The sequence below is a fragment of the Perca fluviatilis genome, chromosome 9 (genome assembly GCF_010015445.1).
Source record: "Perca fluviatilis chromosome 9, GENO_Pfluv_1.0, whole genome shotgun sequence".
NCBI lineage: Eukaryota > Metazoa > Chordata > Actinopteri > Perciformes > Percidae > Perca > Perca fluviatilis.
The window spans coordinates 39,470,148-39,488,562 of record NC_053120.1 but is presented as its reverse complement, the minus strand read 5'-3'; the positions used below and the strand labels follow the sequence as shown (position 1 = coordinate 39,488,562).

The 18,415-nt window shown below is 39.6% G+C and overlaps 1 protein-coding gene across 2 annotated transcripts; it reads right to left on the bottom strand.

The window, feature by feature from the left end:
* Positions 1-1,084: 1,084 nt before the first annotated feature.
* Positions 1,085-9,710, bottom strand: slc34a2b (solute carrier family 34 member 2b). Of its 2 annotated transcripts, none has more exons than XM_039810213.1 (13): positions 9,622-9,710; positions 9,061-9,112; positions 8,834-8,965; positions 8,608-8,736; positions 8,267-8,410; positions 7,281-7,392; positions 6,975-7,170; positions 6,050-6,145; positions 4,791-4,902; positions 4,139-4,306; positions 3,146-3,262; positions 2,931-3,055; positions 1,085-2,037 (listed from the first exon to the last, which is right to left on the bottom strand). In XM_039810213.1, exons 2-13 carry the CDS (start codon positions 9,104-9,106, stop codon positions 1,480-1,482), a joined length of 1,935 nt encoding a protein of 644 aa, XP_039666147.1. In that variant the 5' UTR covers positions 9,107-9,112; positions 9,622-9,710; the 3' UTR covers positions 1,085-1,479. The 2 variants fall into 2 exon arrangements, with proteins under 2 accessions (XP_039666147.1, XP_039666148.1); XM_039810214.1 differs by having other exon boundaries at positions 9,061-9,108; positions 9,622-9,689.
* Positions 9,711-18,415: the final 8,705 nt, after the last annotated feature.

The window sequence follows — 18,415 nt, the reverse complement described above, 5'->3', positions numbered from 1 at the left end:
TGTTGCTTCGAGCTATTATTTTTCAAAATTATTGCCACAGCCCATATAGAACCACAGACAGCAATTATTTTATCAGTTTTAACACTGAAACTATGCGTCAGATTTCATCTTCATCTTCATATCCAATCAGTTCAACGTGCCGTTTCAGGTTAGCTGTGGATGGGACTGAAGTGCAGATTTTCTTTTTCTTTTCACAGAAATGTAAGATCTTTCCATCCTCACCGACCTTGTCATAAAACTCGTTTAAATAATCATACGACGCCTCCGGGCTGCTTTGTCGCCTCCACGCTGCTTTTTGTTTTGATGACCAATGCGGCGGTGCGACACTGGTGGCTGGTGTTGCCAGATTGGGTGTTTTTTCCGCTACATATGAAGGCCTGTTTACGGTGTGTTTTAGCCGTGGTTTGGGCCTGGAAGGCTCTATAGAAATCTGGCACCCTATTGGACGAAGTTAAACTGAGAGAGCGTGGCGTTCACAGACACCAGAATGAACGAGTTCACATGTTCATCAGGCAGTAATACAGTACGTTCGGTTCACGTTCGCCCAAAATATGAACGCGTTCAGGCACAACACTGTCAGTAACTATATATAACTTTGACTTCCCTGCCAGTGGCGGGGAGACCGTGGGGTTAGCTACCTAGGGACCGGGTTGGGCGATATTATACATTTTTTCAACCGGCCACCGTCAGCCCAACAACCGTCAGTGCACCACCTATAGTTTATATAGTTGCCATAATTGAATGAATCTCCCTGGGGCAGCTTCTGGATCTGCCCCTGGCCACGTAACCAGTAACATTTCTCTGTTAGGTTAATGTAGTAGTACAATGTTGTCCTCTGAAGGAGAAGTACACAGCAAGTCAGTAATATACAGTTGGGTTGCATATTAAGTGGTTTGAGGGCCTTTTGTAAGTACTTTCAGGGTACAATGGTTATGGAGAAAACTACTAGCAGTGATACAGGAGGCCAAGCAGTAGGTTCTGAACAGACATGTTTTGAACGGCCACTGCACTAGTCTATTGAAAAGTGATGTACTGAATGGAAAAAATTGACAAAACTGTGCTTTAAAAATAGGAATTTCTTTAATTTACAAATATTATAGTCTTAAATACTGAAGCATAACACATATTTAGAAATGCTGGTTCAAGTTGAAAATAAAACCAACAATCTCTTACACATACCATAAAAATATAAAAACATGTCATAACATTCGGAACCACCCATAGTTAAGTCATAGCAGATAGTGAGTCTGAACAATAAACTGAAAACATCGTAAAATAAACATCACATGGCCAGGAAACAGCAAGTTCATACTATGTCCAACCCTTGTGTTCCTATTCTCCGCATGGTGGTGTTTACTACAGTGCTTAGCATTTAATCCAACAAAGGGGAATCATCAACATACCACAACGAGAGAGGTGTGTTACAAATACATTGTTGCATTGAGTATAGCCTCAAGATACACATTTCACTTGATAATATTAAAGATGTGTTGGTGCTCTAACAGCCTCCGTTGTATCCTCATCTCTTGACATGGCTGGATTATCGTACATCTCCAGACTCTTCTGGCTGTTCCTCCGAATCTTTTCGTCCTCCTTTTTCCTGCAGCACTTGCAGCACTTGCAGCATTTGCAGCACCAGCAGCAGTGTTTGCCACAGCAGCCAAAGACCTTGGTCACCACCTTGTCCCAGGGCGCCATGGAGTGCAGGGGCCGTGGCAAAAAGTCCCAGTCACGGAGGAACTTTGGCAGGCAGCGGGGGCAGCGAGACTGCATCATGTTGACTATGATCACAAAGATGACCAACGCAACGATGGGCACGCCGACACCGACCAGGACTTGCCAGCCAGCCAGCGACAGGCCGAATACAGACAGAGGTAAAACCAAGAAGCACAGGAAGAGGTAGAAGGCGGCAAACCAGCGGTACTTAGCCGTATGGTTCCCCAGCCCTCTGGCCAACCTGATGGGCAACCGCGTGAAGGGGATTGGATACCACAGTAAGATCCCCATGATGTTGAAGAAGAAATGGCAAAGTGCAATCTAGAAAAACAAAACACAGATGAGGGTCAAACAAAGCGATCACTGTCAGATCTCATAGAAAATATCAATCAGCCAGCAATGCTTTGAGTTAAAAGCTAACATCAGCATGCTAACAATTATGATGCAAGTATGTTGATGTTTAGCAGGTATAATGTTTACCATGTGGTTTAGCGTGTTAGCACGCTAAAGTGTGCTAATTAGCAGTAAACAATTAGCGCAGCTGAGGCTAATGGGAGTTTTTAATTTTCTTTCATTCACCTCTCTCTCTTTCCTAAACTGATCGGCTGAACTCTTCAGTCAAACCAACCAGAATTGGCCATGAATACCTTGAGCCAATCACATCATAGCATCCCTGCTTTAAATCTGTTCTTCTCTCTGCTGCTGTCAGTTGTCATTTCGGGCAAATCGTGCAACCCTCCTCCACCCCTTTCACCTCCGGTCATCTTCATCCACGGCACCCTAGGTCCTCCTCCGGAAGAACGCTCCTGTACTTCCATCCAGTCTTCACCACCACCAGTGTCTTGACTCCATCGGGGGATAGGCCTATTCTTGGCTTCTCTACCCCTTAGAAAATTATTTGGAGTCTAATCGCTAAAGACTCCATCTGACTGAATAAATGTATTTATTTTTTGCACCTTTCAACAAAGTTAAGATATTTCACTAAAACTAACAAATATTTAAACATCATGATGGCCCTTGAGGAAAAGTCAGGGGATCACCAAAATCAGTAGGATTCATCCTCTGGGGACCATGAGTGCTTTTGGTTAATGTTAAATGTTTCCAATAGAGTTAGATATTTCAGTTTGGACCAAAGTAACATTGCCATTCACAGACCCACGCTGCTAGCATGGCTAAAAAAAGCCACATAAGGGAACGTTTGTATTGCATCTTACCTGCAGGGAGTTGGAGAGTGTTTCTCCAGGGCTAGCCATAGCAGCAAGTATAGCAGTGGTTGTCGTACCAATATTAGACCCCAGTGTCAGAGGATAGGCTCTCTCCAGGCTAATGACACCAATACCTGGTGAAAGAACAAAGATATAAAATCATGGTGTAATCAAAAATAAAAATTAGAAAATACAGCCAAACCAATATGTAAATGATGACTTACCAACTAGAGGAGTTATAGCTGAGGTGAACACGGAGCTGCTCTGAACAATGAAAGTCATCCCTGCTCCCACCAACATCGCAATGTAGCCGGTAACCCAGGCGAAGGGGAAGGGGAAGTCTGTAGTCAAACAGAAACACAGAAAGTGGGCAATAAACCTGATGACGTGAGCACAGTGTTAATGCACACATTACCATCTCACGATTAGAGCAAACGACTAGTTTTATCACAACAGTATTGTGTCTCGGTCACGCAGCAGGACTGATGGATCTGGAGGCGAGCCAAAAGCAACAGGGAGGCTGTACCTGTGTCGCTCATCAAGCATCCCTATGGAGAGCTGAAGGGCTGGGTTAAAAAAAAAAATGCTTTTTCAGATTTAAATCGAATTTCGTTTGAATGATCCAATATGGATTCATAAAATCCACAATTGATCCTTGTGTGTATTTTATGAAACTAGAAAAACCTAAGGAATCCATGGGTACAAACTATTTAATGCTAGCTTGTCCGGAAGTAAATGACCAAAGCTACATTTTGGTGAGGGAAAAACTGGCATGGCCATTTTAAAACGGGTCCCTGTGTCACCTCATGATATCTGAATGAAATGTCACTCAAAAAAACTCACTGACTGGAGAGTTGCACTTTATTGTGTGTTCTTGTGAAATATTGTAAAAATTAACGTAAATATTTTAAAAATTAACGTAACTGCTTTGGGGTGAATTATTAATCTAAACAATGATACTTTTAATAATGCAGCAGGTTAGTGGGAAACTTGTACAATTTTAGAATATCTTTCATATCCAAGCTAAATTGGTTTTGCAACTGAAATATCTAATCAACATTGAATTGCAGAAGTAATGGATTCGGGACCTTATGAATCAGAATGGAATCTATTCGTGAAATCAGTGGCGATACCCAGCCCTAGAAGGCAGATGTGCTGACTATCAAACAGGCTGGAGAGAGCATGTTGGCAGGAAATTGTTGCTATTTTTTTTTTACCCATGTTGAGCACCTTCTTGATGACCACGGCCACCTGTCCCTTTAGCATGGAGTTGAGCAGCTTGACGATGAGGATGAGGCAGGTGCAGAGGACGAGCAGAGACAGGGCCAGGAGAATGAGGCCCACGGCCAGGTCCGGCAGATTAGCATTGACGAAGATGTGTTTGCCTGCAACAGACGGTCAAAGAGATGATTGGCATTTAAGCGTCCACTCTCATTATGTCGCAGCCAAAAATAGCCTCATGTGTGTGACTCACTTTAGAGCAAATCTTTCTTTGATAAATGGAGATGATATCAAGAACGTTTATTTTTAAGAGCTCAAGACCAGTTTCTGATGTAATCAAATTGAAAATTAAAGCCAAGCACAATACTTTGACCATTTTAAGGTCATGTGGCACTCAGGTGCTTTAACGAGGCAGCGTGAATAGACGTATTGAGCAGGTAGAAGGGTCAAGGGAGGGTATTAGCTGAGTCACTATAACGACTCAAAGGTAGTCATTGTCCGGACATCAGAGGTTCTGGATGAAGGAGGTTGTTGCGTCTCATATATCACTGAGCTTCAGTGGATCAGATGCTCCTAATTGCTTTGTAAATGTTCTTTTTTTCTTTCTTTCTTTGAACCGTCGGTATTCACTGATGGAGGCACGCTTACATTTCTGTTGGTAATCGGTCCAAGACGAGTTCATCTGGGTCCAGGTCAGGTTTCCTTCTTCCCAGCAGACTGCACCAGCAGTGCAGTTCTCCACTGTTGCGTTCCAGAAAGTCTAAAAGCAAAAACAGCTTTAAATGCAAGAGCAGCAGCAGGGGCGGAGCAGGGGGATGGCTTCTGGGGCTCCTGCCCCGATTGGTTTCTAATAAAAACACCCGGAATCTTTTAGGGTTTTAAAAAAGCTTCAACTTTGTGTAATTTCCCCTCAATCTCTCGGAAACATTTACATTGCTACGTTTTGTTTTTTTGAGCCAAAAGCAATGTCCATGCACACAAATGTTTTTATCTCCAGTAGAAGAACTAACACACCCAAACTGCATATCTCATCAACATTCTGGTATACTGGGCATGCACGTGCCGGGGTCAACAGGAGGCAGCATGTTTACTCCGCCCGTTTCTGGTAGTTGCCATGGTTACGTTAGTAGCTTAGTCTCAGAGAATGAGAGTTCATTTCCCAATCAGGCAGTGAAACATCGGCATCAGTGTAGGTGATGACAAAGGTCTCCGTTTGCGGCCATTAAGAATGCAACACAACCCCGCAGATTCCAAACCATAACGGGGTCAGAATTGTTTTCAGATGTCTGGGAACGTAGCAAAAGATATTCATTTTTAAACCAAAATATAGCAATGTAAATATAGCCTCTGACTGGACTGGCAAATCAATGGAGCTAAATTCTATTACTGGGGAAATATGGCTGATCATTCTGTGAACTCTACTCCAGAACAGTGGAACAAAGATAGGTTTCCAGATTAGTAATGCTGTTTACGCCAAATCCATACCCTACCTCTGTTATGTAGCCTGACTTAAAAATAAAGTAACTTTTTAGGTGGTGGGAGTGAAAATGACTCTTTTCCTTAGCAACTTTTATGTTTTTCCCAAAATGATGTACATATCTTTAGGCATTCTATTATCAAATACCTTGAGCCCCTGAGCAGCAATAATTAAGAAGTCAATGCTGCCATAATAATCTTTAAATTATCATACATAACATTCCACCTTTTATGAAATAACACACCTTCAAAGCATGATCTAAGAACACAATCACTGTGGTCACAATACAAGAAGGACAAAATCAATCATTAACAGGAAAAAGCAGACGTAACCACAGCTTTATCATATGTTTTTACTGCTACTGTGTTATGTTTGGCGTGTGGCAAACTAATCATTTATGCACGTGATGCAGCTCTTGTTGATTTCTTACCGTGTTAGTCGCTTTTTTGCACCATACTTTGATCAGACTCTTGTTTCTGGCTGCTGGGTCACCAGTGGCAATGCCAGTGATAACAGATTTGTCCAGCTAAAAAAACAACAACACAATTTTAAAGACATTTAAAAAAAATAAAATAAAAAAGGGTTCTTAATGATAATGTTGCATATTTCTTGATGATTTGACGACGATATTGTCGGGTTGATAAAGACTAAGTGGGCAAAGGCAAATAGTAGAACAGTGAGAACAGTCTGGAAAGTTCAGAAAATGACATCACTTTACTGCAATGCAGCCTGTAAAACCAGGAAGAGACAACACTTTTGCATATTACGATATCCAAAATTGAAGACAATATCTAGCCTCATATATTGATGTTAATGTAATATCAATATATTGCACAGCCCTACCTGTACCATAGCACCTTATCATGGTCATTGCATCACATGGTCAGTCCATACCAGACCTTTGTAATCACAAATTGTTAACTCTCTAAATTTCTGTGAGTGATTTGTATGTATGTGAGATATATGTGTGTACAGTATGTGTGTTTGATGTGTTATGATTGTCTAAGCTACTGGATGCCTAAAATTTCCCTCGGGATGAATAAAGTATCTATCTATCTATCTATCTATCTATCTATCTATCTATCTATCTATCTATCTATCTATCTATCTATCTATCTATCTATCTATCTATCTATCTATCTATCTATCTATCTATCTATCTATCTATCTACCTGTATTTTGTATGTATATGTAGCTACATTCATCTGAGATGAATATACTTGCCCCTAACAAAAACAAACTAACACTACTGTAAAACTAAACCTTTTTGAAAAAACTAAAAGTAACCTAAAACTAGCAATCACACTCTGAAAACTAACTAAAACTAACCTAAACTGTAATAAGCTTGACTCTACCTGGATGATGGAGTTGGTGAGAGGGTCAGTGATGACGTTGAGCAGGTCGGGGGCGTCCTCCCCGCTCTGGATATTAAAAGATTTGATTATGAGGCTGGTGAGTTTGTAGAGAACACCGGTGGCGACTTCCAGGGGCAGAAGAATCAGCACAGACAGCCAGTTGAAGAAGTCGTGGACTGTAGCGCCAGCAAAAGCCCTGGAAGTGAAGGAACACGCTCTTGAATGCACCAGACACTGTTTCTAGAGTTATTATTGTACCGCAGCATTGTCTTTGCCCTATCTTTATCATTACATGCTCTGATTTACCTGCGGAACTCATTTCGGTCTCCTGCCTGCATCATGGCCACTATAGTGTTGGTGACAGATGTTCCGATGTTGGCGCCCATGATGATCGGCACCGCAGACTGAACGTCCAGCACTGCAGAACAGAAGTGCCATTATATTAGTGTGTGAGACACTATAGTAGGGCTGCAACAAACGACTATTTTCATAGTCGATTAATCTGTTAATCTGTGTTTTTTTCTTCTAAAGCCTAAAATGACATCCTCAAATGTCTTTTTGTTTTGTTTACAACTCAAAGATATCCAGTTTACTGTCAAAGAACAGAAGAGTGAAGAATCCAGAAAATATTCACATATAAGATTTAAGCTGGAATCAGAGAATGGTTATGACTCAAACCGAGAAATCCAACCTAAGTTGTTTATAGTGTTTGAAACAAGGTCCTCATGTAGAAAGCAACTGTTTGAACATGAATTCACATTAGAATAATCAATGATCAAAGCAGTTGGTGATTACTTTAATAGTTGACAACTAATCGATTAATCTTTGCAGCTCTAGACTACAGTAGGGCTGTACGACATGAGGAAAATGTGCCATATGCGATAGCGCTGTTCAATATCGCGATTGCAATATTACGATATATAAACAGATATTAATGTGTACTCAGTTCTGCTGCTTTCAGTATTCTACTAAAATACAACAAACTGCTCAACTGAAAGGAAATAATTTCCAACATTCTTTTATTGAACAAATTTAACATGAATTGAATATAAAAGTCAGCACTAAAGTTACATTTTAAAGTGCATTTTTCTACTGATATATTTTCTATCAACCAACACAAAAAATGTGTCTTTCGCGAATATTTTGCAACCTTTGGTGATGTGGTTGTTGCGCCAGTTGATATCGTAATGACGATAAAAAAACATATATTGTGCAGCCCTACACTACAGCTCCATGCACGTGTCTTTGTTGAAAGAGTCGACTAATCCAAGTGTGTGTACTACAGTACTTACATCCAGAGGACACCATGCTGACCACAATAGAGGACGAGGTGCTGGAGCTCTGCACCAACACTGTGACTAACACCCCGATCACCAGCCCAGCCACAGGATTGGACAATATTACATTGTCCTGGAAGATGTCACCAGCAGCTTTGCCTGCACACACACACACACACACACACACACACACACACACACACACACACACACCCTCAGGTAAAAAACACAGCACTCCATGCACATTAATTAAGAAGCAATTTATTGGACCTGGCATTATCAAGTAAATGAACTAAATGTGCAGTGATGGGCGGTGATAAAGATCCAACATATTAGATGTAATTGTGTGATTTTACCTCCGACCAGCTGGAAAGCAGAGCTGAGAACATCCAGCGAGCAGATAAACAGGTAGAGAAGTCCCAGCAGCGTAACGGCCTTGAAAATACCAGTCAGCACTCTCATAATCTTCCCTTTTGTATCCAGCTCTGTGAGCAGAAGAAAAAAATCCACAAAGGAAATGAATCAGACTCAGGTTTTGTAAAGGTATTCTCACGCTGTGCAGAGAATGGAGCGCTGCCTCACCTGACCACTTGATCCCAGTGTCTTTGAGCTCAGGGAGATCCCAGGGATCTTCTGCATCTGGATCCTCATTCACCAGGTCCACGGTGGAGTAAGCCGGCAGGATGGCCACATCTTTAGCCGTAACCTTGTCATCTAATGCAGGGCAGACACGAGGGGATGTTATAGAAAAGGTGGCAACAACACAGTTTGAGCAGGTTATTTAAAGTATACAAGAGAAAAGGACATACCAAGAGTGGGGGAGGAATCAGTCCCCACTTGTGGTCTTGGAGCCATGACTGTCTGGGAGAGGGAAAAAAAGTTACATTCAATTAATAAAACAAGTCAGACATACATGTCATTATATTATTGGCAAAATTAGAAGGATCATGTTTACTAATGGAGCAAAAGCTTATGTTGATAAAGTGGACATTTTGTCTATGTGCTATCTTTGCAGATCACCTTTTCAAAATAAAATAACTCTTGTTAAAGCAATGATTTTAGTCTACAAACAATCTGTGTAATAGTCATTATAACACAATGAACTTATTTACTGACTTTAGCCTCAACTAAATCTCCAACATGACTGTGATAAAAAATAAATAAATAAATAACACACACAATTACAAAAAACATAAACTTATCACTTCGGCTCTAAGAAGACTTAGAAAAACCGCATATAACACATTTCCCCGCGTTCCCTGGATCCTTAAATTGATTAGACAGATTTCCCGGATTACAATCATTTCACATGTGAAGACGTGGCCTCTCTTCCACACGAGGAGAACAGACGCTGATGGCGGAATACGCACCTGCGGGCAGCGGAGCGCTCTGAGCGGGGAGAGGGACGCGTCACCTGGGCTACCTGTTGCTCTCTGCCAGGCGGAGGGCTGCTTTTATAGCGCGGCACACACACACACACACACACACACACACACACACACACACACACACACACACACACACACACACACACACACACACACACACACACACACACACACACACACACTGCTATCAGTTCAAAGGTCGCGCACACGTGCAGAGTACAAGCGGCTGTGAGGACGGTGGTGCATCTGTAGGATATGTGGAGGTAAAACCAGAGACATTATTTAAGGAATTATGAGAGGATGGCTGGAATTGATACACATTATATAGGCCTAGTGTTGCATAGGGAAAAGAAATCTGACACTATACTTTATTTTATCTACAATAACACATTGGTCGACTTAATTACAGTTATAGCTGCTGTATAGCTATATATATAGTATATATAGTATAGTTTAAGAGCAAAACAAATACAACTCTTGTGATATGTATTGTGGGTTAGCACCTGTCTACAGGCTTTAGTCTCAGCCACAGGTACAGCCAAAGGCACAGGTAACAGTTGACCAGTGCGTGACACTATAATGAAGTCAAGGAAGCTGCCCCCTGGTGGTTCTAAATGTGACACTCAGCTGCATTTCTTCTGCTTTCTTCTCAGTAGTGGGGGGTGGCAATCTTCATAGATTTTACCGGATATTTTAATGTTTAAAATGTTCTGTATTTTCTGTTTAAGTATTTTTTTGTAAAATACTGGATACTTTAATCCAGAGATCTTCAACGTTTTTAGGCCAAGGACCCCTTAGCTGAAAGAGAGACAGAGTGTATAAAATGAACTAGCATTAAACTTGGCCAGAGGGATGAAAATGAATGGCTAGATCATTGGCATTGATCTTGATCTCTGGTCATGTTTTGTTTTGTTCTGTTTTAAAAAAATAAAATAGAAAATAAGACCCAAGTTGTAATTAAGGTTTAAAATTGACCAAGTACACAAAACTGAGTTTACAAAGAGGAAACGCCAGTAAAACAATCTAATCTAATTCATTGAATTAGAAACAGAAATTAGATGTAATAAATCCAATCCAAACACTAAAAAAAAAAAAAAATAGAAAAGAAAAAGAAAATGAATGGCTATGAATCCCAGGGGCGACTCTAGGATCAGACCTTTAGGGGGGCTCAGCCCCTAATGAGAATGTGACACGCATACAGCGCCTTGCAAAAGTGTTAACATTCAGCAATTTTAGTTGTTTACGTTTCAATTTGGTTCTAATCTGTGCCATGAAATGACCAACTTCTTCTCTGGGGACTACCAAATCTTAAACTTCCCAACCGTCTCCTGCTCCCCCCTCTGATAGATCAGATAGAGACTCAGCCAAAGGCACAACCTCCTCTGATTGGCCAACACTACGTTTCTGTTAATGGTCATTGTTTGTCCTCTGCCGCTAACAGACAAGTTCACAAACTCTCACATAGTCTTTGGTTGAACTGCTCATAACTCATGTCCACACAAGTTAAGTTGTGAATCACTGTTCTCCATCATATTGATTCATTGATGGTCTTTGAAAGTTGTCATTTAAAACAACTAGCATAATGTATAGCTCTAGTTGTATGCATGATCCATATCCACTATCTTCACACAGGCCTGATCATGCATGTGTGCATACACACACACACACACACACACACACACACACACACACACACACACACACACACACACACACACACACACACACACACACACACACACACACACACACACATTTATTGCTGATAATTTAGCCTGAGCTGAGTTTATAGCAGAGATGTGACTGAGATATGACTGTAACAATTTAGCATATTACATCTGAAATAAATGTCAAGTCAACAAGAGCGCCTGTCTCAACAATATCATCTGTTGAGTGTTTGATGGTTGTTTATTTGTGTTTTTGAATGCAACCTGAAACAATGAGAGAATTACATTTTTATTATGTTAATTCGCAGCTCCATTTTAAAATGAGTCGGGAAGCCAACAGCAATCATATTTCTGTACTTTCAGAAAGTACCTCTGATCAGGGCCATTTTGGGGGCAGAATATAGGCCCCCAGAACTTTATTTAAACCCTGGTCCCTGCGGTTGAAACCAGGTTGAAACACAACAAGTTCCTTTAGAAGGTTCCTGGTTCTGGGGGGAAGTTCCTGCGCTGGAAAAGCACCTAATGATTAAGCTAGAATGATGTTTCAGTTACTCCCAAACCTCAATAGGTTTAATGCTGCACTAAAAAGAGTTCACTGAGTTTAACGTTAAAGACTCAAAGCACTTGATAATGATGATGATACTACATATTTGGAATACTTGGGACTTGCGTGGGTATTTCAGAAAGACATGCGCCACACTTAAAAGATAATGTTTTCTTCTGAAACTCCAAAGGCAGCCTTTCCACATGATGCCTTTAACCTAGTTTGGTCACCAAAGTTTTATGTGAGATACACTCCCTAGATTTGCACTAAATCCCTCTGGGCCCTTAGCTGCATGTCTGAAAAAGCCTATCAGACTCGTCTTTTACCCCTTTTATCACTGGAAGACCCAAGCTTACAATAACAAAACATACCAGTTATCTATATTAAATCCAATTACTAATAAAAAGAACTACTTTATTATTTCAGTTGTTGTTGTTGCTTAATTTGCCTTGAGGGATTGTAACCTGATATCTAATCTATCCTGCATATCATCACAGCTCATAACCAACAATCATTATACATGTAATGACTCAGGCAGTGGCAGGTACACAGTGCTCATAGATATATACACAATGCTCAGCAAAACAACTGCCCCGCAAAATAAGAAATTAAAATATCCACTCCAAAAAATTCTTAGCGCAATGCAAAATCTGCTGGCTGCATGCTAAACCAAACACAATGAATGAAACAATGGATCTACAAATGCATATGATAAATTAGGCCGGCCACACGCTGCCTGCATGGCGTGAGCGTGTCAGCTGTGTGGCGTGTCCGTTTTTATTCCGGCTCCCATGGTAACAGGTTTGAGTTTACACACTGCCTGCATGACACGCACGTCTCACGTCCCGAAAACGCGTGCCTGCTAAAAATAGAACCGGCGCCTTTTTTTCATGCGACACACAAGCGTGTTGGAAGCGTTTCCAGGCAAAATAGAATAGGAAAAGATGTTTATATGTCATTTTGACATGAATACATATTAATAAATGACATGTTGATGTTTGAAAGTCTCGAGGTTTTGACATAAATGCAGATATAAATGTAATTTAAAAAAACTATAACAAATAATGATTATTATAATATATTTATGTTTAACATGTTTAACATACTGCTTGAGTGCAGTAATCAATGGGAATCATCCATGTGTCCAGACAAGGCTAGCAGCAGCAGCAGCAGCAGCAGCAGCAGCAGCAGCAGCAGCAGCAGCAGCGCTGGTGTGTAATGACATAGAAAAATCCACGCAGCTGACACACAACAGAAACGCCACGCTCACGCCACGCAGCCAGTGTGTGGCCGGCCTTATACTTTTAAATACATCCAAATATTACTTTGTATGATCGTATGAGAAAAAGCAACAATACTCATGTAAAACATCCACAAAAATACAGTAGCACACATTTCCTTACAGCAAAGCCAATTGAAAGCTGTGTTATGAAAAAGGTCTGAATTCTGGATTCAAATTTAAATGATTTCATAACTTCTTTGATTTTGATGTTTTTATATGATTACTTTCATTGCCTTACTTTCATTTTTTTTTTTGCACATTCCGCCCACTGCAAATAAAATACAGTTCACATTTGTAAAATGCTACTACTTCACTTTTGGACAAACAGCAACACATTCAAAGTGCCTAAACCAACTGTGCATAAAAACCATAAACACATATGATTGATTGAAAAACTTTATTAATCCCGATAGGGAAACTGGTTTGCCACCAACTATACAGCCATCGAACACAATACACACCCAACAGACAAATAAATAAATAAATAATTCTGCATTAGGAGACAATACAATACATACAATACATAAATGTAAAAAACAAACACTATAAAAAACAAGAATAATATTCAACAGTTAACTGTGTTGGTTAAAATATCTAACCGCTGCAGGAACAAAAGACCTTCTCATGCGCTCACTAGAGCACCGAGGCATTACCAATCGCTCACTGAATGAGCTTCTGAGTCCTTTCAACAGATTGTGTAGTGGATGGCCTTCAAAAAGCAGGACACTTTTTAGTTTTGAACTAATCCTCTTCTCTACAGCAACCTCCAGTACATCCGGGTTAAGACCAATAACTGAACCAGCTCTCTTGATTAGCTTATTTATCCTATTTTTGTCCTCAACAGATATACTGCCCCCCCAGCAGAGTACAGCATAAAAAAGAACACTAGCTAAAATCCCTTGATAAAAAACATTTGTTAGAATGGTATCAGAATGTTTATTACCAATCCTAACAAACTGAGGTCGTGCTAAAAGGTACTCTAGAATCCAGGCAATAGTTGTATTAGCTAAAATATGTGGCTGTATAGTATTAAAAGCACTCGAAAAATCAAAAAACATGATCCTAACGGAACTGGCAGTAGTTTCAAGATGACTGTAAATATTGTGAACCATATATAATAGTGCATCATCTGCCCCCACACCCTTCCTATATGCAAATTGCAAAGGATCCTGAAAGGCAGACACCTGCCTCGTAAGATGATCTAGTACAACCCTCTCGAAACACTTCATAATGTGCGAGGTCAGAGCTATAGGCCTCAGATTTGAAAGACTGTTGGACACCTTAGCTTTCTTGGGAATAGGGACCAGACAGGATGTTTTCCACATAACCAGGATTTTAGCAGAAAACAGAGACAAAGAAAACAGTGAGTGAAGAACGGAGCACAGCTGGTCAGTACAACACTTTTGAGAAATCAATGAACACCACCAGGGCGTCCTGCCTTTTTTTGTTTTTTTTTGCTTTATTTTTTTTGGCCCTTTTTTAAATTTAAAAAGGGGGCCCTCCTCAGAGCTGCTCTGCATAAGCTTAAAAAGAACATTCTCATGAAGTGAAGAGAAGTCTAATTCATCAAACCTTGCAAAAAAAGTATTGGCATCGTTAGCCTGTACACCCAAATTACATAAACTGGGTTTACTGGACCAATATCCAGTAATAGACTTCATACCATTCCATAGTCCTCTTGTGTTACTACAGGACATATTTCCTTCAACCTTTTCCTTATACTGTAATTTACCCTGTCTGATAATTACTTTCAGTTCTCTTTGAGCATTTTTTTCACCACTATAAAAAGCAGCTTTCTTTTTATTTATAGCAGTCTTAACTTCTCTGGTTACCCATGGTTTGTTATTGGGAAAGATTTTGATTAATTTACAAGAAATTATAGACTCAACACAATAATTAATATAACAAGTCACTTTGTCAGAAATACTATCCGGATCATTATCTCCATCAAAGAACACAGTCCAGTCTGTATATATGTTAAAGTATTAATTCCTAATTTATTTCATCAAATCGTTCTACTCTTTCTAATCCCACCACATTAAAATAAAGTCCTTTTTAAATCAATATAAAACACATTCTTTAGTAGAGATGTTGCTGATATCGTATAAATAAATGTAATAAATCACCATAAAAATATCATTATTTCTTCAAATATTGCACAACTGTATTTCAGCAGGAGTTATTATAGGCTGCTAATTATTTTTGCAGGAAAACGACATCAAGCCAGGTGCAGTACATAGTTGATTAAATAACCAGTGATAAGAAGTTACTGATAATTGAGCCCAGAGGCTCCTGTGCAGTTATGAGCAGTAATATTTTATATATTATGTGTGATAGCTACAGTATCTGATTGGTTCCACTTCCAACAAGGGTTCTTGTTCTGGCCTTGACCTCTCCACAGCCCACACAGTAACATGACACGACCCGTGCACGAAAACAAGCTCCACTTGAGATTCACAGTGTGGCGCACGGTGATGTATAAAAGAAGCATCTTAAAGTGGCTTTATTTTACAACTCTACTAGTTATTGATTGACTAACACATTAGGTTCAATCCAATGCTTTTTTCTCAGAAGACCCACATACAGCTGAGGCTTGACTCTAACCTTTGGTATGGTGCTGTCATCGTCCCTCCCTCCCTCCACCCACACACTTATCAAAATACTTTTTACTTATGCCTGTAACTATGTTGGATTTTTTTCTTCTTTTGAATGCCCGGAGTGACCTTTTTTTTATTATTATTTTACTTTTTTAGAAAAAATATTTGACATGACATGTCTTTTCAAATTGTACCTAGGTGTTCAATTGCCTCATTTATTTTTATTTTTAATTTTTTTAGAAAACACATTGCGTCTTTCTAATTTGACCTGTATGCTCACAATCCCATGATGCTATTGGAGTTGAACATATTAGTTGAACCACAGATAATTATTCACACATTATAACACATTCAAGAGGGTCTGGTGTTGGGGCACCTGGATAGCTCACCTGGTAGAGCGTGGGCCCTGTGTGCTCAGTCCTCGCCGCAGCGGCTGCAGGTTCAATTTCGACCTGCGGCCCTTTGCTGCATGTTGTTCCCTCTCTCTCTCCTTTCATGTCTAAGCTGTTCTATCAAATAAAGGCCTAAAATGGCAAAAAAATTATCTTAAAAAAATAAATAAATAGAGGGTCTGGTGGCTAGTACCATCCCCCGCATACAGTATGCAGAGCAAATTGAATATAAAGTAAAATCTGAACTGGACACTTGTAAATAGGAAAGTAACTCTTCACCTCTTATGTTTCTGCAGTGGTATGTCTATTTTTGTTATGTAATTTAATGTCAATATTATCTGTATCTGTGTCATGTTGTGTGAGACTCTTTGTCAAGGTTTTAAATGTAAAAAAACAAAACATCATGCATTATACTTTATTCACCTATGGCTCATTTACTCCATCTTAATGTTTAGTTTTCCTTCTGTTATGGTAGCTGAGTCAATGATTGCCAGCAGGGTCACTGAGTTGATGCCACCTCTCTGCCATGCTGGCACAGTCCACAGAGAGTTTGGCCTGTTGTTACTGCCGGGAGCCACCCTGTAGTACCACGCTGTGAGTAGGCTGAGCTGTAATCCATAAAGCCATAAAGATCTGCTGCAAGAACTCGTCCAAACTGGTTGAGTCTCAGAGGGTAGTGAGGTGTCAGTGTCAAGGGTTTCGACCAAATTGACAGTGAATTTACATGTGATGGAAAGAAGGACTGCAACATAACGCCTGTAGCCTATTACTGCCAAGATGTATCAGTGTCTTCTGAAATGTAATGTTTCCGTTGAGTCGACATAGCCGAAATGTAATTTCAGATACTGTCGGCTATAGTGCATCATTTTAAAATAAACTAAGATAAGATAAGATAAGATAAGATAGACTTAGAAATTCCTGTGCTACAGCAGCTCAAAGGATTTTTTTTTTACACACATCAGAATAACAGAAATACACATTAAGTAGACATACATAAAATATACATAAAGTATAAGAAATAGAAAAAATAGAATTAGTTATAATAATAATAGTAATAAAACATATTTACACAATAAACACCCTTCTATAAACAGACATACACACAGATATACAGATGAGTAAGGTGCAGATGAATAGGAATGACATATTGCACAGTTGGAGGGAACTAGTATCTAAGGCAGTTAGGGTACACATTGTGCAAAATAAAACTAGTTTCAATTCAATTCAACAACTTTATTAATCCCACAAGGGGCAATTATTTAAGAGCAGCTACAGACAACACACACACACACACACACACACACACACACACACATACTCATATAACAGCACACAAGCTTACATCCTAGAGAGTAGATACAAAATGATAAAAAAATAGGTTGTATTCATGTAAAAGTCAAATCCCAGAAGGGATAAAAGAATTAATGTGGCGATTAGTTTTAAAAGCAGGTAAAATATAACGACGTCTTGATGGCAACAGAGAAGAACAAAAGACGACAAAATGCTCGTTGCCTCACGCAAGATTTGTTGATTACAAAGAGAATTTAAATCTCTTTGTTTCACACCAATCACTTTAGAGCAATGTTTCACTCTATCGTTCAGGCTGTTTCTGTCCGTCACTGTGAGGCTGTAAAACTGGCAGATAAAAGAAAAAGTCATAATGATAAAACACAAAGAATAGAGAATGACAGAAAAGAAGTTCAGTCAATTTTCTGTTGCCCTTTGTTCACAATAGCCTGAGTGTTAACTCTGAGTGGATGGAGGGCAGAGAATTTCACCTGGAGGAGCAACGCTCTCTCACTCTGGGATGTAGCCTACAGAAGGTGACACACAGTTTATTACAGAATGCACCGAAGCACAAAGGAGCTGCTGAGTATCTGTCGGGGTCTCATGACCGTCCTGGGACACTGAGGAAATAATCATTAACAATTTAACAATTCAAACATTTCAACAAGTTTCAAGGGTTACCAAAAGGGATAATACAGCAGCATGACCAGCAGTATTCTGATAATACACAGAAGAGTTTGTTAGCGCACAGTATATCAAAGGGTTTCTAGGTGAAAAAAACTATCTTTTAATCTGTATGTTTTAGCTTTTATTTTTAAATCTATGCAGCAAACAATTGGTTATTGTCCTTCCATTATTGCAGAAAAACAAAAATTTTTTTAAATAGAAATAATCCTTATTTACTAACTTACCTAGTTGATGTAATGATCTTTGATGTAATGATATTTTAGTTTATTTGATAGAGAGAGACTGATGTATGACAGATTATGCCATATATCACTTCACTT